The following is a 23,925-nucleotide window of genomic DNA, read 5'->3' as shown; positions in this document are numbered from 1 at the left end:
ATTGCTTTGTGGTGTTGAAAAGTATGCAAATGCTATTTGATTGGATCATATTAAGTGTACAGCTCACTTTATGGAGACCATGAATTCAGTCTTCTTTAAAATTTTATTTATATAAGAATATGTGTAATTCTGAATACATAATTCATGTAAAAATGAAAGTGACTTCTAAGGTTCCTAAGACATATGTTTTCTCCCCCAAATTTAATATAAGAATTATCTATCAAGCATTCAGGTGTAATTTTGCCCCACTGTTGAGACAAAACCTTTTGAGTACTTTATTCCAGGCCATGTGAATTATGAAGATTTTTCATTCTATCTGGTGGGAACAGGGGCGGTTTCTGGCCTATGTGAGCTCACCGTATTTCTTTCTGATCCCATCCAGTGGTTCCTTGCTCGGGGTTGCACACACGTGTGTTGGTCAGCACTCAGCTGACACTTGAGGAGCATCCCCACTTGGGTTTCCCTTCTCTGGACTGTGACCTGAACTTTCTCTGCATCCAGAAAGTTCAAGGGCTCACCTGGTTTATTACTGACCTCCCAAGGGTCACCGCTCTTCATTGTCTTAATCCAATGTCTTCAAACCTACTTTCCGATATATTTTGTCCTTTTGAAAGTTATTTTAGGCAGGAGGTTAAATCTGGTTCCTGTTACTTCATTTTGAGCAGAAGCTAATAGGAAGTAACTTGAAAACACTTGCTAAATTCCTAGAAAAAGAGGTGTGTCTGTTTATAAAGACCTTGATGTTTCTGAGCTCTCTGTTCTATTACATCAGATCAGTGATTTGTTTTGTACTGGTCAAATAATTTCAGTTTTAATTACTACAGATTTAAGTGTTTTCACATTTACTGTGTAAAAATTAATAAAAGGAAATCTGGTTTAGCATTGAGTCAGGGGGGCAGCAGGGAGAACTGTCACACCCTCCCGAATCACCGCTCACGGTCAACTGCAGACCCAACAGGAGGCGGCGCACTTTGCAAGTAGACACTACCGTAGCTACCAATTTACTAAGCCAGCAGGCGAAAGTAAGATTTCTTCCTCCCTAGCAACTTCCCAGCCAATGAGAGACTGTCACAGTTCAGCCAATGAGAAGCCACTACACTTTCAGCTCCGCGTTTACACCAATGGACTTGTAGTTTACAACATCTCCTCCCAAATCCCCCTTTCCTCTATAAAAGAACTTTTCATTCTTTTAATTTCTGGGCTCGCCTACCATTTGCTGGAGCTTGCTTGTCCCAGATTGCAATCCTATGCTGTTCCCAAATAAACCCAGCTTTTGCTGGTGAAATAACTGGCTGCCTTATTCCTAAGGTTAACATTATTTGCTAATCAGAAGTGAGATCCAGCAAAGACCCTAAACCACTCCAAGACTAGGAAGCAAATGGGTGCTGGTCCCCTCGGAGCAAACCAGGCTCATTGGGTCCTGCTGGCTCTTTAGTTTGAGGGTAGATTTTCTCCCGGATTTTGAGCTCTTCTCTCTTTGTGTTCCAGCTCTCTAAGCTTTATTCAGGATCTGTTTTAGGGCTTTATTTTTTCTGAGAGTACTTATTTAGCCTTCAATCCAACTTCTTTTTGGAATTGTCTGTTCCTACTGGAACCATGCTGGCTTTGGTCTGATTCCTTCTGGACCCAGACTGTTCCCGCTGAAATTGTGTTTTTTTCAGGATTTTTCTCTTTGCTGTAGAGAAAAATCTCTAAGAAATGGGATCCCCGTCATCAAAATACTTTGAGAATACTCCCCCCAACACACACTGGTACTCCAGCTAGTTTTATGTTTAAAAAGACTATGGTCAGGGGTGCCTGGGTGGCTCAGTTGGTTGAGTGTGAACTCTTGATTTTGGCTCAGGTCATGATCCCAGCGTTGTGAGATCAAGCCCTGTGGTGGGCTCCATGCTGAGTGTGGAGCCTGTTTAAGATTCTCTGTCTCCCTCTCCCATTGTCCCTCCCCTGCTCATGTGCACACACACTCTCTCTGTCTCTGTCTCTGTCTCTCTCTCACACACACACACACACACACACACACACACACGACTATGGTCCTTCCTCATGTGCACTGATTTAACCAAAAGTAATTTATTTTATTTATTTCAGTGTAATTGACACACTCTATTATAATAGTTTCAGGTGTACAGCATAGTGATTTGAAAAGTTTATACATTATGCTATATTCCCCATAAGTGTGGCTACTATCTGTCACCATACATCACTATCATATTATTGACTGTATTCCTTATGCTGCACCTTTTATTCCCATGATTTATTCATTCCATAACTGGTAGCCTGTATGTCCCACTCCCCTTCACCCATTTTTCCTATGCCCTCACTCTCCTCTTCTCTGGCAACCATCGATTTCTTCTCTGTATTTAAAGTTCTGATTCTGCTTATTTGTTTATTCATTTTTTTTAAGATTCCACACAGTGAAATCATGTTATTTGTCTTTCTCAGTCTGACTTATTTCACTTAGCATGATACTTTTTAGGTTCATCCATGTTTTTATGAATGGCGTGGTTTCATCTTTTTAATGGTTGTATAATATTCCATTGTGTGTGTGTGTGTGTGTGTGTGTGTGTGTGTGTGTGTGTGTATGTGTATACATACCACATCTTCCTCATCAATTTGTCTATTGATGGACACTTAGGTTGCTTCCATAACTTGGCTCTTATAGATAAATGCTGCCATAAACATAGGAGTGCATGTATCTTTTCACGTTAGTATTTTAGTTTTTGTTGGGTACTCAGTAGTAGAATTATCAGATCATATAGTATTTCTATTTTTAACTTTTACAGAACCTCTATACTGTTTTCCACAGTGGCTATAAAAGTTTACATTCCCATCAACAGTGTATGAAGTTTCCTTTTCTCCATATTCTTGTCAACACTTGTTTCTTACCTCTTTGATTTTAGACATTCTGACAGATGTGAGGTGATATCTCATTGTGGTGTTGATTGGCATTTTACTAATGATCAGTGATGTTGAGCATCTTTTCATGTGTCTCTTGGCCATACATATGTCTTCTTTGGAAAAATGTCTATTCAGAATTTCTGCTCATTTATTAAATTGGATTTTTTTTTTTTTTTGGTGTTCGGTTATATAAGCTCTCTGTATTTTGGATATTAACCCATTATTAGATGTATCATTTGCAAATACCTTCTCTAATTCAATAGGTTGCCTTTTTGTTTTGTTGGTGGTTTACTTTGCTATGCAAACCCTTTTTATTTTGGTATAGTCCCAATAATTTATTTTGGTTTTTTTTTCCTTCTTTTGGAATGCATAACTAGAAAAATGTCCCCTATGTTAGAGAAATTGCTGCCTCTGTTTTTTTCAGGATTTTTAGTGGTTTCAGGTCTCACATTTATGCCTTTAATTCATTTTGAGTTTATTTTTTTGCATGGTGGTCCAGTTTCATTCTTTTACATGTGGCTGTCCAGTTTTCTCAGTATTATTTATTTTTTAAAATTAAAAAAAAAATTAATGTTTATTTTTGAGAAAGAGAGAGAGAGGGAGAGAGAAAGAGAGGGGGAGGAGCAGAGAGAGAGGGAGACACAGAATCGGAAGCAGGCTCCAGGGTAACAGCTGTTAGCACAGAGCTAGACGCGGGGCCCAAACCCACGAACTGCGAGACCATTACCCGAGCTGAAGTTGGGTGCCCAACTAACTGAGCCACGCAGTTGCCCCTCAGTATTATTTATTAAAGAGAATATCTTTTCCCCCACTGTATACTCTTGCCTCCTTTGTTGTAGATTAATTGACTGTATAATAGTGGGCTTATTTCTGGGTGCTTTATTATGATCCATTGATCAATGTGTCTGCTTTTGTGCCAGTACCATACTGATTTGATTACTACAGCTTTGTAGTATATTTTGAAATCTGGAATTGTGATACCTCTAGCTTTGTTTTTCTTTCTCAAGATTGCTTTGGCTATTCTGGGTCTTTTGTGGATCCACACAAATTTTGGTATTATTTCTTCTAGTTTTGTGACAAATGCTATTGGTATTTTGATAGGGATTGCATTAAATCTGTAGATTGCTTTGAGTATTATGGACATTTTAACAATGTTTATTCCTCCAATTCATTCTTACAATTCATTCTTCCAATTCATGAGCATGGAGTATCTTTTCATTTGCGTCATCTTCAATTTCTTTCATCAATGTTTTATAGTTTTCAGAGTACAGGTCTTTCACCTCTTTAAGTTTATTCCTAGGTATTTTATTCTTTTTTGCTACAATTGTAAATGGGACTGTTTTCTTTATTTCTCTTTCTGCTACTTCATTATTAGGGAATAGAAATGCTACCAATTTCTGGGAATTAATTTTGTATCCTGCAACTTTACTGACTTATTCTAGTTTTTTGGTGGAGTCTTTTAGGATTTTCTATGTATACTATTATGTCATCTGCAAATAGTGACAGTTTAACTTCTTCTTTGCCAATATGAACGCCTATTATTTTTCTTGTCTGATTGCTGTGGCCAGGACTTTTGGTACTATGTTGAATAAAAGTGGCAAGAGTGGCCATCCTTGTCTCGTTCCTGACCTTAGAGGAAGAGCTCTCAGCTTTTAACCATTGTATATGATGCTAGCTGCAGGTGTTTCATATATGGCCTTTATTAAGTTGCAGTATCTTCCCTCTAAACACACTTTGTCGAGAATTTTTATCATGAATGGATGTTGTACTTTGTCAAATGCTTTTTCTGCATATATAGAGATGATCATATGATTTTAATCCTTTCTCTTGATGTGGCAAATCACATTGATTTGTGAATAGTAAATATTTGTGAATATTCCTTGCATTCCTGAAAAAAATACCACTTGATTATGGTGAATAGGTATTAACTCTTCTTTAAATGTTTGGGAGAATTCACCTGTAAACCCCTTTTACCAGTCAGGTGGTTTGACAAATCTGTGCTGTTTGGCCAGTTTTACAACATTTTCATGGTGCATACCATCCTCATTTCTCAGGACTAGTTGAGCCGGACACAGGGTGGGTGGGGGGGGCCTCAGTCTCATGATCCTGGAATCATGACTTGAGCCGAGGCCAAGAGCTGGAAGCTCAATCAACTAAGCCACCCATGCACCCCTATGTTTTTTAAAAAAAAACTTCATGAGCTTCTTTAACAAAGAAAAATGCCAGTACCTTTGGCATTTTTTAAGAAGTTCGTTTATTTCATACTGTTATTCAAATTAAGATTCACAGGGGCGAATCTTCAGGATGGAGGTCAAGCACACATCCAGGTAACTGACTTTATTATTATTATTATTAAACGAAAATTACAAGGCTCTATAAATTAAGACGACCTTCTGCTCACCTAAACCACCCTTCTCTTGCAGCTGAAAGTCAGTTTGATTTTGCTCACCTGACTTTTCACAATCTCTTCAAGAGCCCAACGAACGGACTGTAACCCAATCCCTCCAGTTAAGGCAGCCTATGGAGCTCAGGGGCAAGTACCAGATGAGGTCGCCCTAGACCCCGCCCTGTCCGGGAGGCGGTGGCGCAGCGCGCTGTGGTCTGAGGCATTGTGGGTATTGAAGACCCTCTCCCAGGGCACTGTGGGTAGCGCAGTCCCGCGTCCCGGGGCACTGTGGGTAGCGCACCCCGGAGCACTGTGGGTAGTGCTGTCCTGCGCCCGCCGGCGTCGCTGGTGGCTGGTGACCGTCCTTGCGCGCTTGTGGTGAGTGATTTCGCCGCTGCCGCCGTTCCGGGGCACTTCGGTGGGGAGAGCCGGGCGAGAGCGGACGGGGTCGGTTCGCTGTCGCCGCGGGTTGCTGGAGGTTCGGGTTTCCCGGCGGGGTTGGGGCGGCCCACCTGGGAGGGGCTGTGGGCGGGAGTCTGGGGGAAGCGCCGTCAGGCGGGGCTGGGGGCCCAGCGTCCCGTCCTGGAGGAGCCGGGCTGGCCTGGGTGACTTGGGGCACACGGGCGGTGGGGCGGCGCTGCTCGGCGAAGCCGGCTCTGGTGATGCGGGTGCCGCTTGGCCACCTGCCCCCAGGTTTTGGAGGAAGATTGGCCTGGGGCAGATACCCAACCTCGCCTCGATGGTGGGGGCAGCCGGGGCGGAGACTCGGGTCAGCGGCCTCGGGACCGTGGGCTCCTCGGGGCGTTGGAAGGGCCCGGCGGGGTCAGACATCCCCTGGTTGCGTGGGGGAGCCCTTGGGTCCCCTTCGGCACTTTCCGCTTGTGTCAGCCCCCTCCTGGGGCCCTTCCAGGAGCATGGGGTGGTGCCATTGGAGTGGACCCTACCGGGCAGAGCAGTTTCCCTAGATCCCCTAGTCACCGGAGGTGGGAGAGGGAATGAATGGTAAGAACTCCGGCCTTAAACTTTCCTTTGTGAAAATGAAACTCGAGCGTACCCAGGAGTAGCCGTGAAGTTCTATGGGTTCATCAGTCTGATCCACCAGTTATCAATGAGAACCCTATCTTTTCTCCCCCAGCCTGCAACCCCCACGTGTACATCTCTTTGGGCACTGTGTCTGCCCACCGGCCTATGCCAGGCTTGCTGTCGGAGCCCCCGACCCCCCTTCCTTTTAGGGAGAGTTCAAATCCAGACCTGCCCCTTTCTCACGGTCTCATCCTGGGCAAGGTACCGAACCTCCTGGAGTGGAGTGTGGAAAGAGTTAAAACTTGTGTCTGACCCATGCTAAGTGCTCGAAAACATTCACGTGTGTTTTTACTAAGCCGTGTCCCCCCCCCCCCCCCCCCCCGGCACATAGAGGATTAATCTACTGGGCGTCAGCATGCGTTGAGAGCAGGTTTGCTCTAAAACCCACACCCCGACTCTTCCTGGGGTGGTCCTTACCTTCCCTGCCTGCTTCCAGTACTTTAGTGGAGTGGAACCCAGTTGCATACTTGGAGGTTTCCAGCCTGCTCTCTGGGCCAGGAGAGACTCCTAAGGTGGGAACTACTTCTGGTGTGCCCAGGTGGGCCCTGAAGCAGTCTCCCCTCCCTACTCCCCCTCAATCCAGAGGGAACTACCTGCCTGTTAGGGAGGGGAGGACTCCTAGGGGCCTGGCAGCCTGTTGTGGATGGGCACCACCTCCTCCTGTACTTGTGGTGTGGACTTTAGTGTGTGTGTAGTATGCCCTGTGGGGCTCAGAGCTGCAGGTGGATTCCCAGGAAGCCAGGCTTGTTCTTGAAAGGACACATTCCTGCACAGGGTGTCCTCGGGCACATCCTCTGCCTTCATTCAGGAGCTTTTCAGCATCTCCATACATTTCACTCTGCTGTATTCTCAGGGCCTTGTGCTGTTGCCAAAACAAAGATGGTGAGAAGTGCTGTTGTGAGAACAGTCGTCTTGTATTGGCCATGTTTTTATTTCCTCAGCCATCTTGCACATTATGTGGTAGAATATTCATTTTGTAGAAAGGTAAATGGTACAGTAGAGGATTAAATAACTTTTACCACGGAGCTAGCTGTTCTTTAACTTTCAAAGTTAATGAAAATTTAAAAAGAGAGGTGCTCTATTTTTAGACTGTCTCATACATCTAATGCTAATTAAATTCATTTTCATAAAATTTTTTAATGTTTATTTTTGAGAGCGCGCGAGCAGGGGAGGGGCAGAGAGAGAGAGAGAGAGAATCTGAAACAGGCTCCAGACTCTGAGCTGTCAGCACAGAGGCAGATGTGGAGCTTGAACCCACAAACCGTGAGATCATGACCTGAGCCAAAGTTGGACACTTAGCCAACTGAGCCACCAGGCTCCCCACACCCCCAAATTTTCTCCTGATCCTTGGTCTCAGCCCCTAATGACATGAACTTCTGTTGGTGACATTAATGACACTACCTTTATAGTTTCTTCTACTTTTCTTAGTTTTGAGGGTGTGGAGGGAAATGGGATTATTAAATTTAAAATTTATTATGAAAATTTTACAAATACAAAGATAGTGAGAATTTTCAAAGAGCATCTGTGCATCGGGTTCAGCAGGTGTCAACATTCTGCTCTTCCCCTCTTCCTTTTTGGTTTTCTCTGCTGAAGTATTTTGCAGCAAATCCCAGATATCATTTTACCAGTGAATACTTCAGTATGCATCTGTTAGGAATTGAAACATTTTATTAAATTTTATTGAAATATAATTACCATACATTATTATCATCAGTTGGTGTACAACATATTGACTTAATTCTATACGTTATTCAGTGCTTACCAAAACAAATGCCACCATCTGTCACCATACAATGTTATACTCCTTCTCATCTCCATAACTTATTTTATAACTGGAAGTTTTTCTTAATCCCCTTTATCTATTTTGCCTATACCTCCACCACCTCCCCTCTGACAACCACCATTTTGTTCTCTGTGAGTCTGTTTTTTATTGGTTCATGTGTTTTTGTTCTTTATCCATTTATCAATAGGCACACATTGTTTCCGTATTTGGGCTATTTTAGATAATGCTGTAATAAACATAGGGGTGCATGTATCTTTTCAGATTAGCATTTTCATTTTCTTTGGGTAAATAATAGTGAAATTACTAGATCATATGGTATTCTATTTTTAAATTTCTGAGGAAACTCCATACTGTTGTACACAGTGGTTGTACCAATTTACATTCCTACCAACAGTGTGTATGTAAGGATTCTTTTTTCATCATATCCTTACCAACACTTGTTATTTGTCTTTTTAATACTAGCCTTTCTGAATGGTGTGAGGTGATATTTCATTGTAGTTTTGATTTGCACTTCCCTGATGATAGGTGATGTTGAGCATCTATCTTTTCATGTGTCTGTTGACCATCTGTATGTCTTCTTTGGGAAAATGTCATTCAGGTCCTTTGACAATTAAGAAAATTATTTTTTGTGGTACTGTAGAAGTTCTTTATGTATTTTGGATGTTAACCACTTATTGGATATATTGTTTGCAAATATCTCCTCCCATTCAGTAGGTTGCCTTTTTGTTTTGCTGATGGTTTCCTTTACTGTGAAAACCCTTTTTATTTTGATGTAGTCTGAATAGTTTATTCTTGCTTTTGTTTTTCTTGACTGAGGAGACATATTTAGGAAAATGCTGTGATGGCTGATGTCAAAGAAATTACTGCCTCTGTTTTCTTTTAGGAATTTTATGGTTTCAGTTCTCACATTTAGGTGAGAAACCCATTTTGAGGGGTTTCTCTCTTAAAAATTCTAGTATAGTTAACATACACTGTTGTATTAGTTCCAGGTATACAATACAGTGATTCAACAATTGTATACATTACTCAGTACTCACCGGGATAAGTGTATTCTTAATCCCTTTCACCTGTTTCACCCATCCCCCCACCTACCTGTTCTCTGGTAACTATCACTTTGTTCTCTATAGTTAAAAGTCTTTTTTGGTCTCTTTTTTTCCTTTGTTCATTTGTTTTGTTTCTTAAATTCCACATATGAATGAAACCATATGGTATTTGTCTTTTGCTGACTGGTTTGTTTCACTTAGCATTGTACCTTCTAGATCCATTCTTGTTGTAAATGACAAGATTTCATTCTTTTTTTATGGCTGATTAATTCCACTATGTGTGTATGTGCGTGCGTGTGTGTATCACATCTTCTTTATCCATCCATCAATAGACAATTAGGTTGCTTCCATATCTTTCGTCTTGTAAATAATGCTACAGCAAACATAGGGGTACATGTATCTGTTTGTGTTACTGTTTTCATATTCTTTGGGTAAATACCCAGTAGTGAAATGACTTCATCATATGGTAGTTCTATTTTTAATTTTTGAGGGACCTCCATACGGTTCCCACAGTGGCTGCACTTGTTTGCGTTCCCATCAACAAAGCACAAAGTTTTCTTCTCTCCACATCCTTGCCAACACTTGTTGTTTCCTTTATTTTTTATTTTAGCCATTCTGACAGGTGTAAGGTGGCTTTTGATTTGCATTTCCCTGATGAGTGATATTGAGCATCGTTTCATGTGTCTGTTGGCCATCTGTCTTCTCTGGAAAAATGTTTGTTCTTGTCTCTGCCCATTTGTAATTGGACTAGTTTTTGTTTTTGTTTTGTTTTTTGGTGTTGAGTTGTATTAGTTCTTTATATATTTTGTATTAGTTCTTTATATATTTTGGATACTAACCCCTTTATTGCATACGTACCTTGCCAGTATATATATTCCCATACAGTAGGTCTTTTAGGTTTTTTGATTATTTCCTTTGCTGTGCAGAAGCTTTTTATTTTGATGTAATTCCAATGGTTTATTTTTACTTTTGTTTTCCTTGCCTCAGAAGACATATCTAGAAAAATGTTGCTATGGCCAGTTTCAGAGCCAAGGCACAGTGTCAGGTTCACAGGTTAAAAACAGGCTTGGCATACTTTCTTCTCCGACACTGTGCCTTGGCTCTCTTATCACTACCACTTGCATGATAAATGCCTTTCCATCCCTTAACTTTTAATCTGTGTGTGTCTGGCTCTTTTGGGCAGCATATAGATGGATCTTGCTTTTTTTTGTTTGTTTGTTTCTTTTTAATCCATTCTGCCACCCTGTGTCTTCTGATTGTAGCATTTAGTCCATTTACATTCAAGATGATTATTGTTAGGTATGTACTTACTACCATTTTGTTACTTGTTTTATGATTTTTTTTTTTTTTTTGTAGTTCTTTTCTGTTCCTTTTTTCTCTTGGTCTCTTCTCACAGTTTTCTGGGTTTTTTTTAGTGATATATTTGGATTACTTCCTTTTTTTTTGCATATCTATTATTGGCTTTTGATTTGTGATTACCATTAGGTTTATAGATGACATCTTATGCATACAGCAATTTATAATGAGTTGATGGCTGTAGGAGTTTGAACCCGTTCTTTATTCCTCTCCCTCCCATGTTTTAGTTATATGGTGTCATACTTTATATCCTTTTATTTTGTGAATCCCTTGACTGATTTTTATAGGTGTACTTAATTTTACTGCTTTTATGCTTCCTACTTTTCTTACTCCTGGTTCTGTCCTTTTCTTTCCACTCATAGTTATGGCCTTTTGTTTCCACTCATGAAGTTTCCTTTAACATTTCTTACAGGGTTGGTTTAGTGGTCATGAATTTCTTTAACTTTTGTTTGTCTGGGAAGCTATTTATCCTTCCATTCTGAATAATAGCCTTGCCAGATTCTTTAAAAAATTTTTTTGTTTTTACATTTATTTATTTTTGATAGAGAGAGACAGAGCACAAGTGGGGGAGGGGCAGAGAGAGAAGGAGACAGAGAATCCAAAGCAGGCTCCAGGCTCCGAGCTGGCAGCACAGAGCCCGATGCGGGGCTCGAACCCACAAACTGTGAGATCGTGACCTGAGCCAAAGTCAGACACTTAACCAACTTAGCCACCCAGGTGCCCCTAGCCTTGCCAGATTCTTAGTTGCAGGTTTTTTCCTTTTAGCACTTTGAATATATCATGCCACTCCCTCTGGCTTGCAAAGCTTCTTCTGAAAAATCAGCTGATAGCCTTTTGGGGTTTTGTTGTGGGTAACTTTTTTCTCTTGATGCTTTTAAAATTCTCGTTATCAGTATTTTCTGCCATTTTAATAACTATGTGTCTTGAATTTATTTTGTGGGGGACTCTCTGTGTCTCTTGGATCTGGAATTCTGTTCCTTTCCTCAGATATGGGAAATTTTTAGCCATTATTTCTTCAAATAAATTTTCTGTTCCCTTTTCTCTCTTTTCTTCTTTTTGGATCCCTATAATGCATATATTATTACTCTCGATGGTGTCGCTGAGTTTTTTGTTTTCATTTATTATTATTTTTTCTCCTGTTAAGCTTGATTGCTTTCCATTACTTTTGTCCTCCAGGTCACTGATCTGTTCTTCTGCTTCCTCTAGTCTAGGGCTTATTCTCTCTAGTGTATTTTTTTTTTAATTTTTTTTTCAACGTTTTTATTTATTTTTGGGACAGAGAGAGACAGAGCATGAACGGGGGAGGGGCAGAGAGAGAGGGAGACACAGACTCGGAAACAGGCTCCAGGCTCCGAGCCATCAGCCCAAAGCCTGACGCGGGGCTTGAACTCACGGACCGCAAGATCGTGACCTGGCTGAAGTCGGACGCTCAACCGACTGCGCCACCCAGGCGCCCCTCTCTAGTGTATTTTTAATTTCAGTTAAGTTCATCTCTGATTGGTTTTTTATATTTTCTATCTCTTTGTCAAGGGTCTCACTGAAGTTCTCCAATCTTTTCTCAAGTCCAGTGAGTATTTGAATTTTTATAAAACTTACTTTAGATTCTCTATCAGGCATATTACTTATCATTGTTTCATTTAGCTCTCTTGCTGTGATTTTGTCCTGTTCTTTCATTTGGGACATACTCCTCTCTTCATTTTGTCTAAGTCTCTGTGCATTTTCTCTGTGTTAGGAAAGTCAGCTACATACAACTCCTGGTCTTGAAAGTCATGGCCTTATGAAGAATAGGTTCTGTTGTACCCTGCTGTGCACATTTATTAGAGAGAGAGAGAGCATGCGTGTGCACAAGAGGGGAAGGGGCAGAGAGAGAGAGAGAGAGAGAGAGAGAGAGAGAGAGAATCCCAAGAAGGCTCCATGCTGTCAGCACAGAGTCCGACATGGGGCTTGATCCCATTACCATGAGATCATTACCTGAGCCCAAATCAAGAGTCAGATGCTTAACTGACTGATATCTCTCCATTTATTTAGATATTCTTTGATTTTTTTTAAGAAGTTTTATAATTTTTCTCACACAGATTTTATGCAAATTTGTTTTAGATTTATACCTAAGTATTTCATTTTTCTGGGTGTTAATATAAGTGTTGTGGTGTTTTTAATTTAAAATTCCATTTGTTCATGGCTGGTATATAGGCAAATAGTTGATTTTTTCATATTACTAACCTTGTATCCTGCAGCCTCAATATAATCACTTCTTAGTGCCAGAAATTTCTTGACTCTTTGGTATTTTCTATATAGTCAATCAGGTCATCTGCAGACAAAGATAGTATTGTTTTTTCCTTTTCAATCTGTGTACCGTTATTTCTTTTTTTTGTCTTCTTAGGTTAGGTAGGACTTCCAATGTGATGTTCATAGGAGAGATGAGAGGGGACATCCTTGCCTTGTTCCTCTTCTTCAGGGACAGCATCTGTTTTCTCAGCACTAAGCAGTACTGTGATTGGTGGCTTTTCCACCCTTTCTTTAAGCACGACCACAGTTATTTGCAGAGGCTGTCAGCACAGTCTGTTTTTAACCTGTGAACCTGACAAAATTAATGTCACTCCTTTACTGTTCTCTGACATTCAGTGTTCATATTTCCTGGATTGCTCAAAACTGCCAAAACAGTGTCCATGTGTTGCATTTGGTTGCTGTATATCTAAAGTCTTTTTTTTATTTCTACAAGAGCTCTCTTTCTTTTTACGCTGTTAACTTGTTGAAAGCTTCACATTTTAAAAAGATTAAACATATGTTAATTCACTCTTCAGTACTTCAGCACCACTTAATAACAATTTATTTTCCCCATGTGCAGAATATCATGATCACAGCTAACCATGCTCATGATAATTAACACCATCTGACACCCACTTCCTCTTGAAGTGTCCTTTGTAATCCCCAAAATGCTTTCCAGTTCATCTGTGCAAAACAGGACCTAGTCAAAGCATATAAGGACATCTGAAGAATGGTTACCTTGTAAATATCTTTGCCTAAGGAAAGGTTTCCCTCTCCTATTTCTTCATGATATTGTCGTGCTGAAGACCTGGGCCATTTGCTGACTGCCCCTTAAATTTCAAGTCTCATTTCAAATCTTGGGAACTCAATCTTGGATATATAAATGAGGGGGGCAACCAAATAATGGTGTCCACCCTGCTTCACATTCCCCTCAAGTTCTGTGGAGACTTGTAGCACTCTTTCTGTTTGGATTTCCTAGGACTTGTCCTTTAGCTTTAGGGCAGATATAGATGGAGAGTTTCTGTTTTCCCCATGGTAGGTCACTTTGGCTTTCAACGTGAGTGCTCTCCTGTGGGTATTCTGAGGCCCTTTCCTGCTTAATAGAAACCCCACAGTGATAAAAGTCTCACCTAGCTGTAGGGGGCTGGAGGCTTCGATTCCCAACTGGAGATGGGGGCTGAGCCTGCTGCTGGCCTAGTTCTGGGGGGCCTTTTTAACAGGACACTGGTTAAGAATAGGCTGTTCTGATGCCCTCTGCAACCTGCCTTATCGCCCCTGAACTGGGAGGCTAATAGAAGGGTACTCCTCCCAAGCGCCCCCTCACTTTCTTCTCTTTCCCCAGCTCTACCTCTGCAACTTGACTCTTCTCTAGAAAGAGCACTCAGCTGACCAGGAATATGGCCCCAGGGCCCCTGACAACCAGGGATGAGGTGAGTCCTGGAATTTCTTCCTAGCTCTTGCAGGATGGACTCCTTGCCTTTCCTTGTCCTTAGAGCTCCCCTGGTGGTGTTAGGTCATATTTAGCCCCGATTTTGGAGATGCGGCCCATCTTAACCTGGAGCCCTTTCTCAGACTCTGCTCCATTCATGACTCAGGCATTCACCAAGTAGTAAAGTGTGACTATAATTAGTACAATTAACATACAAATATAGGACATTCATGCTTATGTGCCCAGTGATTCCCAAGGCCTGAAAAATTGAAGGAAGGCTTTCAGGAGAGAGCTCTTTTCAGAGTTGCCTGAGCTGCCTCTGATGGACTTGGCAAGTTGAAGAACTGAGAGAAAGTCTTCCAGTGGGAGTGTGACAGCAAGTCTAGTACATATCAGAGACTGGGTGACTGGGAAGGCTGTCCCTCACTATTTGGAAAGCTTGGAACAGCCAGTGGCCTTTGGTCATCAGTTTTCTCTGTGTAGAGGTGAGGATGCAGACCTGCTGTCTGCTTGGGACTCACGGATACGTTTAGTTTGGCCAGCCCCATGCTTTATATTTACATGAGTTTTCCACACCTGAAAACTGGAAGATTGTGCCTGAAGGTCTGGATTGCCAACCTCTTTGAGAACAGATTGCTTACCACTCTCCAGAGCCCACCCTTTTGGTGGATGACAAGTAGCTGAAGCCAAACAGTGTCTCCACGGTGCAGTCGTGCCTTCACCCCCGACCATGGCTGAAGAGTCTGCCTCACTCATTTTCCTGGCCTGTGAAGGTTTTGCCTTCACCTGCTCTGAGCCAGATTCAGCCAGAATCTACAAAGGTGGGCTGAGGAGTGGGGGCCTGAACTCGGAGCAAGCTGGATTTTGAAGGAGTTTGCCATGTTGAAATCAAGGATTTGGAAATAAGCGGTATCGCTGATCCCTGAACAACATGGACTTGAACTATGTGGGTCCACTTATATGTGGATTTTTTTCAGTAAACACAGGACAGTGCTATAAACCTATTTATTCTTCCTTAAGAATTTTTTTTAAACCAATTTCTTAATACTTTCTTTAGTTTATTGTGTGAATATAGTATATAATATACATAACATATTAAATAGGTGTTCATTGACTGTTTATGTTGCCAGTAAGGCTTCTGGTTAATCATAGGCTATTAAGTTTTTGGGGAGTCAAAAGTTGTACGCAGATTTCTGACTGTATGGTGGGTTGGCACCCCTATCCCCCTATGTTGTTCAACTGTTAACTGTAACTGAGTGAATATATGTCCTTTCGGACAGATTTTCTCATCCTTAAGACTAGGCAGCATGTGAACTTGACATAATTGGATAAAGTTAACATTTACTAACCACCTAAATAGATACCAGGTAAGACACTTTTGTGCCTATTATATCAATTACACAAAATACTGTCATTCAGTTTTTCAGTGCCTGTCATATCAAGTGTAGAATTTCTTTGCAGAAAATCTCAACTTGATCTTAATACTGGGTTCATATGGTGGACATTTGCCTGTTAATGTACAAATTAAAAATGACTGACGTCATCAGAACCATTGAGAACTGTGTGTCTCTCCTTTGCCAAATCTTGTATACCTTTAAGAGAACATGTTTATTTAGTGCATGCAGTTCAGAGTGTTCCTTAAGGTAAGAGAGAACTTTTTTATATTTCGCTTTACCATTTATGGTGTTAATAGAGAAGCATTCTTGGCCAAAATGGAACATGGCACTGGCTTGTTTCATAAAGGGACCATAATTTTAACTTATTTTGAAAGAATGAAAGAACAAAGGGGTTTAAGTTTGTTATTTGAGGCATAGAAATTACATATTTTAGGATTCCTTAAATTACATTTCGAGATACTTAAGTATGTGGCTGATCTGAATTATACAGAATATTCTGATCTATGTTCTAATTGAATATATTGTTGACTACATACACACACATGATATTTACGCATGTCTAAAGGGTTTGGCTTAATAGGAGAAATTGTAGTGTGCTTTAGGATTGTGGCATAGATTGGGGCTGGCCCTAAAGGCTCTTAGCTAGTATGAAATTAGCACTATTTTACTGAATCTTAAAATTTGTTTTGAATGTCTGCTGTGTGAAGGAGTCTTTGGTCAACAAATAGTGATACCTATAGCACAGCCTCCATTCTTTTTTTGTGTGTGTGTTTATTTAAAAAAAAATTTTTTTTTTCAACGTTTATTTAATTTTGGGACAGAGAGAGACAGAGCATGAACGGGGGAGGGGCAGAGAGAGAGGGAGACACAGAATTGGAAACAGGCTCCAGGCTCTGAGCCATCAGCCCAGAGCCTGACGCGGGGCTCGAACTCCCGGACCGCGAGATCGTGACCTGGCTGAAGTCGGATGCTTAACCGACTGCGCCACCCAGGCGCCCCGTGTGTGTTTATTTTTGAGAGAGAGCACACGTGTGCACATGGAGCACGGGAAAAGAGAGGGGAACAGAGGATCTGAAGTGGGCTTTGCACTGACAAACTGAGATCATGACCTGAGCCAAAGTCAGATGCTTAACTGACTAAGCCACCAGGTGCCCCACAGTGTCCATTCTTATAAGATTCCCATCTTATTTAAGGGTTTACCTATCATTGGAATTAAACATTTTTTTTTTTGAAGACAAACTGCACTTTTATTCTTTCAGTGGTGAAAACCTAAATGAGAAAATTCCTCCTGACCATTAAATCTCTAATAAAACAATGCACAATAGACCTCTTCCCACAAGATAGCACATTACTATACAATGCAGAATGGCAGTGCTTTTCCTCATAATCCCTACTGTGCTACATATAAATTAGAATTTGTATGATAAAAGCAAGGTATTAATTCTATACATGATATTTTTAAGAAATTATAAATTAGTCATCATTCTTCAAATGGAATTAAACATTTGTTTCTTTCTACTGAGGTATAATTCACATCTGATAAGTTTTGCCATTTTATTTTATTTATTTATTTTTTAAATTTTTTTTAACGTTTTATTTATTTTTGAGACAGGGAGAGACAGAGCATGAACAGGGGAGGGTCAGAGAGAGGGAGACACAGAATCTGAAACAGGCTCCAGGCTCTGAGCTGTCAGCACAGAGCCTGATGCGGGGCTCGAACTCACAGACCGCGAGATCATGACCTGAGCCGAAGTCGGCCGCTTAACCGACTGAGCCACCCAGGTGCCCCAAATTTTGCCATTTTAAAGTGTATAGTTCAGTAGTGCAACCCTTACTACTATCTAATTCCATAATATTTTCATAACCCCCAAAGAGATCTCACACCCACTAGGAGTCACTCTTCTCCCCTTCCCTGACCTCTGGCAAGTGCTAATCTATTTTCTATCTCTATAGATTTGATTATTCTGGTTATTTCATATAAATGGAATCATATAATATGTAGTCTTTGTATCTGTTTTCTTTCACTTAGCATATTTTCAGGGTTCATCCATGTCGTAGCCCGAGTCAGTAATATTTCATTCCTCTTCATGGTCAAATAACATTCTATTGTATGGATATATGACATTTTGTTTTTTATTCATCAGTTGATAGACATGTCCTGTCACTGGAACTTAATATCTTTGGTCTGTGGACATTTTTGATAGATTTTAATGATAAAATTGTATTAAAACTAGTGACTACCCCAGTGTCAGATCTTTAAAGATGAAGAAACCACTTACATTCACATTCAAATCTATGACTCGTTACAGGTTAAAAACATTCAGATTTTCACCATCCCATCCCACTATTTCTCAGTCATTGCAAACTTAACTTATTCTTAATGTCTGAGAACCTGTTTCTGTGGGTAATTTTGTTCATGAAATGAATTTTAGGATTACAGTCAGTTATTCTCAACACAAATGACCAAGTAAGATGACACGAGTATTTTAAGTTTTATGAGCTACAACTCTGTAATAAAAGTGTCTGTGTTCTTTTTTTGTTGGCTTTCAAAACCATCTGCAGGATACTAGAACACCTCTGCTTTCTAGTCTACCACTAGCTACCTTTTCCCCCTGCCAGGTGCTTCTCACCCACATCATGGGCTTTTTCCCTCTCTTCCTCTTCTCATGATATCTGTGTTCCTTACTTTCCTACATGCTTCATTTTAGATTCTCAGCCCTCTACTCTTTTCTTGATTATTCTGAATCTTACCCATCTTTCAAATTTTAATTTTTTAGAGATATAATTCACAACCTAGAATTCATCCTGTGGATGAAATAATCAGACTTCAAAGTCTCTATTTTAACTATGCTCAGTATGGAACAGGAAAATGTAGTAATATCAATAAAATCCACTTCATGACGAAGGGAAAGAAGACCATTTCAGAATGATAATAAAAGAGTAGCTTCAGGAAGACATGACAATTATATATGTGTCTAATAACAAAGCTTTAAAATACTTGACAGAATTAAAGGGAGAAAAAGGCAATTATACCTTTAAAAAGAGATTTAACCCCTCTGAGCAACTGATAGGACAACTAGGTGAAAAGACATAGGATTTAAAGAAAACTAGCAAATGCATCATCTTGGTCAAAAATTATAGAACACTGTACCCTACAACTGCAGAATATACTTTTTCAAGTACATTTGGTATGCTCAGCAAGACAGACTTAGTGAATTTGAAGGGATTTAAAGAATACAGTGTATATTCTGTAACTCCAGTTGAATTATATTAGAGACCCATAAGATATCTACGTAAATCTCAAATATTTAGAAACTGAACGACACATTCTTCACTAATCCTTACATCAAGGGAGAAATTGCAAAATTAAGAGAATATTTCAAACAGAATGATAGAAATAGATCATTAAATCTTGTGGGAGGCCAGTCTGGTGGCTCTGCCCCAGCAGCACTCTGGCAGTGCCCTCTACCACCCCTGGGATAGGGTCTCTGTGCTAGCCTCAACCCTGGCATTCTGGATATCGCCAGAGGGATCAAGAGAGGACAGCCTATTGCTTTATTGGGCTTCCATGTTCTCCCTCTGTCTGACTTTCTGCTTCTTCATGTTGAAGCTTATGGTCTGTGACTGATGGTGAGGTTATAAGGGTCAGCACCGAGGATGGACAAGGCGGGTTAGCAGTTGGAAAGTGACTATAGCCAACACCTGCTTGCTTTCTCAGACATGGACAGAGGTGACTGTGTGGCCACAGTGCTAGATTGCCAGTTTGGCTGATGAGCCCCTTTGGATCTGCATTTCTTAGGTCTTAGACACTTTGGCCAGAAGGCAGGGCATCCTTTTTGCCTAATGCAAACGAGAACTTCAGGACAGAAACTTCACAGGCTCTGCCTTCAGTGGACTCATTATTCAAGTAGGAGAAGATTCATGTACACAACCTAAATCAAAACAGGCAGCTGTACAATAAAGACGGAGACACACAGTCTTGTTTTGTGAAAGAAGAAATCTCAGATGATGGTTTCTTCTTGGCATTGAGGAATGGTCCTCAGGAACCTGGTGTGGAGGCTGCTTGTGACACTGGCTCAGGTTAGATTTCTGCAAGTCTCTCCCCAAGGGACTCTTGTGTTCCTGGCAAGCACCCATATTCCACAAGAGAAATTCCATGTGAGCAAGAGCCCAGGGAGGTGATGAGCATGTAAACAATGTCAGTCTAAATGCAGACCTTCCTACAGAGTGAGACTTCAGAAAGAAGAACTCACAGTGTCTCATCGTGGCGGAAGCTTCCTACTCAATTTTGAGCTTAGGCAGCATGAGGAAATCTATTCTGGAGAGAAACCTTTTGTGTGTGACAGTAAATTCTTCATTCAAAGTTCAAAACTTAGTATCAGAGGATTCACACTGGAGAGAAATTTTACAAGCGTACCAAATGTTGAAAAAGCTTCAGTCAGAATTCGAATCTTCAGTATTAGAAATTTCATACTGGAGAGGAACCCTATGGATGCAACAAATGTAGGAAAAGAAAGGACTCAAATCCAGCTTAAATCTCTTTCAGAATCAGTGCACCCCCCCTGAGAAACCCTAGAAATTCTGGAAGGGTGAGGAAGCCTTTAGTTAGAGCTCATGCCTTGTTCTCACAGACTCCTAGGGGGAAGCCTATGAGTGTATGGAGCGTGGAGGTACTTTATCTGTAGCTCACATCTGGCCCAACAACAAAGAATACTTCAGAGAGAAGCCCAACAGATGTGATAAATGTGGGAGGGGTTTCCACAATTTGGCCAGTGTCACAGAACCTGAAGCATGGGGACAAAGCCATAAAAATGCAGCATCTGTGGGGAGCGCTTCAGCCTGAGCTTTCACTGTCTCCACGACAGAATCCGCACGGGTGGGAAGCCCTACGGATGTGATAAATGTGTTAAAATGCAAACCTTATTCAGCATCAGAAAGTTTACACTGGAAAGAAACCCCATGCATTAGTCTGCTAGGGCTGCCATAAAAGAATACCACGCAGTAGGTGGCTTAAGCAACAGAAATCTTATTTTCTCACAGTTCTGTAGGCTGTAAAGTCCAAGATCAAGGTGCTGGCCAGTTTAGTTCCTAGTGAGGACTTTTCCTCGTTTGTAGATGGCTGCTTTTTTCACTGTTTGCTCACATGGTAGAGACAGAGAGCTAAAGTATCTCTTCCTCTTATGAGGTACCATTCCTGTTTGATCAGGGCCCCACCCTTAACCTTTGTTACTTCTTTACAAACACTGATACTGGAATCAGTGCTTCAGTATATGAAATTTCAGTATATAATTCAGGCTATAACATTCCACCCCTGGAACCCCCCACCCCCCATTCAATGTCCTTCTCACATGAAGATGAATTATTTTTAAAATTTATCTGAAGGGGTGGGAGGGAGAGGGGGGCGGGAGAGAATCTTAAGCAGGCTTCATGCTCAGTGTGGAGCCCAATGTGGGGCTTGATTGGGATCATGACCTGAGCTGAAATCAAGAGTTGGGCACTGAACCGACTGAGCCACCCAGGTGCCCCAGAAATACATTATTTCTTGCTAACAGCCTCCAAAGCCTTAACTTACCCAGCATCAGATTTAAAGTCCAAAGTTTCATCTAAATGTCATCCAAGTCAGATATAGCTCAGGCATGAATCTAGGTATCATTCATCCTACAGCAAAATCCCTCTCTTCTTGTGAGCTTGTGAAACTAGGTAAGTTATATACTTCCAAAATAAAATGGTAGACAGACATAGGATACATACTCCCATTCCAAAATGGAGAAATGTGATGGGTCCCACCAAGTCTAAAACCTACCAAGGGAGAATGTATTAAATCTTAATGTTGATGAATAATCCTCCGTGGTTTGATGTTCTACCCTCCAGACCCACTGGGTTGAGTGTCCCTTTAGGTCAGATGGGTGACCCCACCTCTGTGGCTTTCTGAGAAGGCCCTGCCAAACTGAGGAGTGATGGGCATCCTTGCCCCTGGGCCTGCTGTGGGATTGGCAGCTCTGACAACCTCTGAATTGCCTTCAGGGTCATTCTTTCCCCTTTTTGAAAGATAACGGGTGTCTGCAGCCTTGCTCATTCTGTCTTGTTTCCTCTGTTTAATCCCAGCTGGCAGTGTTTCTGCTGGTATAATTCCATCTCAATTCCTGGCTTCTAGGTGGCTGATTAAATTCATGGTTTACATCGATACTAATCTCTGTATCAAATTATTTTTCAGACGCACCTTCAGTGTTCTCTTCAGAACAAGTTTTCTCTCCCCTTCCCTCTCTCTCCCTCTTTTTGCAATGTGGATAAATGGAATTTTCCACATCTTCAGCTTGGATTCCTTTTTGCTTAACAATTTTTTTCTTCAGCTCATCTTACGTCTCTTACATTTTACTGTAAGCAGTCAGGAGAAACCAAGTCATTTCTTCAACACTTGGCTCTGAAATCTCTTCAGCTAAAATATCCAGTCTCATTAATCACAAGGTCTACCTTACACAAAACACTGGAACATGGTTCAGCGAAGTTCTTTACTGCCTTATAACAAAAATCGTATTTCCTGTGGTTTCCAGTAACCTGTACCTCATTTCCATCTGAGACATCAGAATGGCCTTTAATGTCTGTATTTTTGCAGTATTATTTTCATGATTATTTGTGTATTCTCTAAAACGGAAGTGTTCTCTCCAGCTCTTTTCTTTCTGAGCTCTCATCAGAATCACCTTTAGCTCCTGTTATTTCTATTAGCAGTCCCTTCATGTCAATCTTGTGCTCTTTTACTGTGTGGCTCAACAGTCTTCCAGCCTCTGTCACACTGTTCCAAATCTTGTGCTCTTTTACTGTGTGGCTCAACAGTCTTCCAGCCTCTGTCACACTGTTCCAAATCTTGTGCTCTTTTACTGTGTGGCTCAACAGTCTTCCAGCCTCTGTCACACTGTTCCAAATCTTGTGCTCTTTTACTGTGTGGCTCAACAGTCTTCCAGCCTCTGTCACACTGTTCCAAAGCTGCTTCCACAGTTTTAGGTATGTGTTAACAGCGGCTCCTTGCTCTCAATACCAAAATCTGTATTAGTTTGAGAAGTCTGCCTTAACAAGTACCATAAACTAGGTGGCTTAAATAACAAATTCATCATCCACAGTTTTTGAGGCTGGGAAGTCTAAAATCAAGGTGCTGGCTGATCGGTTCCTTGTGAGGTCTCTCTTCCTGGCTTGCAGATGGCTATCTTCTTGCTGTGTGTTCACATGGCAGAGACAGAGAGATAGGGAGCTGTGGTCTCTTATGTACCAGCCCAACTGTACCAGAGTCCTACCTTTATGACTTCATTTAACCTGACTTCCTTGGAGGCTGTTGTCTCCATTAGGGGTTAAGGCTTCAACGTATCAATTTTAGAAGGACATAGTTCACTCCATAGCACCCGATAAATGTCATGAATGTGGAAAGGCCTTTAGTAAAAATTTATGACTTAACAATAGACAATCCATAAGTGAAAATACAGAGGGGTGAAGAGAAACCTGTAAATGCAGTCAATGTGACTCTCTGGATTTGTTCAATGTCAGAATTGGTAGAGGGAGAAAGCCCATAGCTACAAGTGACATAGAGGAAGCTTTTATGTGCTAAGCCCACATAGGGCTTAATTCCACATGAGAGTAATGACACCAGCAAGTGTAAGGGAGATTCTGAGGAAACTCAGTGATTGTGTATAGGATGGTGAGAATCATGTAAGTAGTCTCTGTTCCAGTTTGTTGAAACTATTCTGAGCCATCTACTAGGATATGGAAAGTGCCCTTCGAAACAGATCTCCTCCTTGAAAGTGACTTTAAAAAATTTTATTGATGTGCAATTCACATAACATAAAACTAACAATTTAAAAATGTTCAGGGGTGCCTGGGTGGCTCGGTTGAGCATCTGACTGTTAATTTTGGTTTGGGTCATGATCCCGGCGTTGTGGGATCAAGCCCTATGTCAGGCTCCATACTGGGCATGGAGCCTGCTTGGGATTCTCCCTCCACCTCACCTTTTCTCTCTCCCTCTGCTTCTCTCCCTGACTTACATGTGCACTCTCTAGAAAATAAAAATAAAAAAATTTCGTTACATGTACAGTTCAGTGGCATTTAGGACATTCACAGTGTTGTGCAACCAAGGAGTCATTAAGCAATTACTCTTCATTGGCTCCTCTCCAGATACTGACAACCACTAACCTGCTTTGTGTCTCTATGGATTTAACTGTTGTGGATACTTTGTATAAACGGGATCACACAGTTAGAAACACTGTGACATCAAAATGTCAGAGTAAGGGAAGTAGGAGGTT

General features: G+C 41.1%; 1 protein-coding gene across 20 annotated transcripts in view; it reads left to right on the top strand.

Annotated features, from left to right (window-relative positions):
• Positions 1-23,925, top strand: part of ZNF169 (zinc finger protein 169) — a 59,964-nt gene that overhangs the window by 6,368 nt on the left and 29,671 nt on the right. For 3 of the 20 annotated variants that reach the window (XM_053205395.1, XM_053205394.1, XM_027041236.2), the window contains exons 1-2: positions 5,830-6,286; positions 14,157-14,244. The exons of 1 other annotated variant lie outside the window; for it this stretch is intronic. In XM_053205395.1, the coding sequence (XP_053061370.1) occupies positions 14,212-14,244 (33 nt within the window). In that variant the 5' untranslated portion in view covers positions 5,830-6,286; positions 14,157-14,211. 16 more of the 20 variants (XM_053205381.1, XM_053205390.1, XM_053205379.1 and 13 more) reach the window with 14 other exon arrangements.

This window comes from Acinonyx jubatus, chromosome D4 (assembly GCF_027475565.1).
Source record: "Acinonyx jubatus isolate Ajub_Pintada_27869175 chromosome D4, VMU_Ajub_asm_v1.0, whole genome shotgun sequence".
Classification (NCBI taxonomy): domain Eukaryota; kingdom Metazoa; phylum Chordata; class Mammalia; order Carnivora; family Felidae; genus Acinonyx; species Acinonyx jubatus.
The sequence above is the reverse complement of the archived record's forward strand: the minus strand, read 5'-3'. Positions and strand labels throughout refer to the sequence as shown.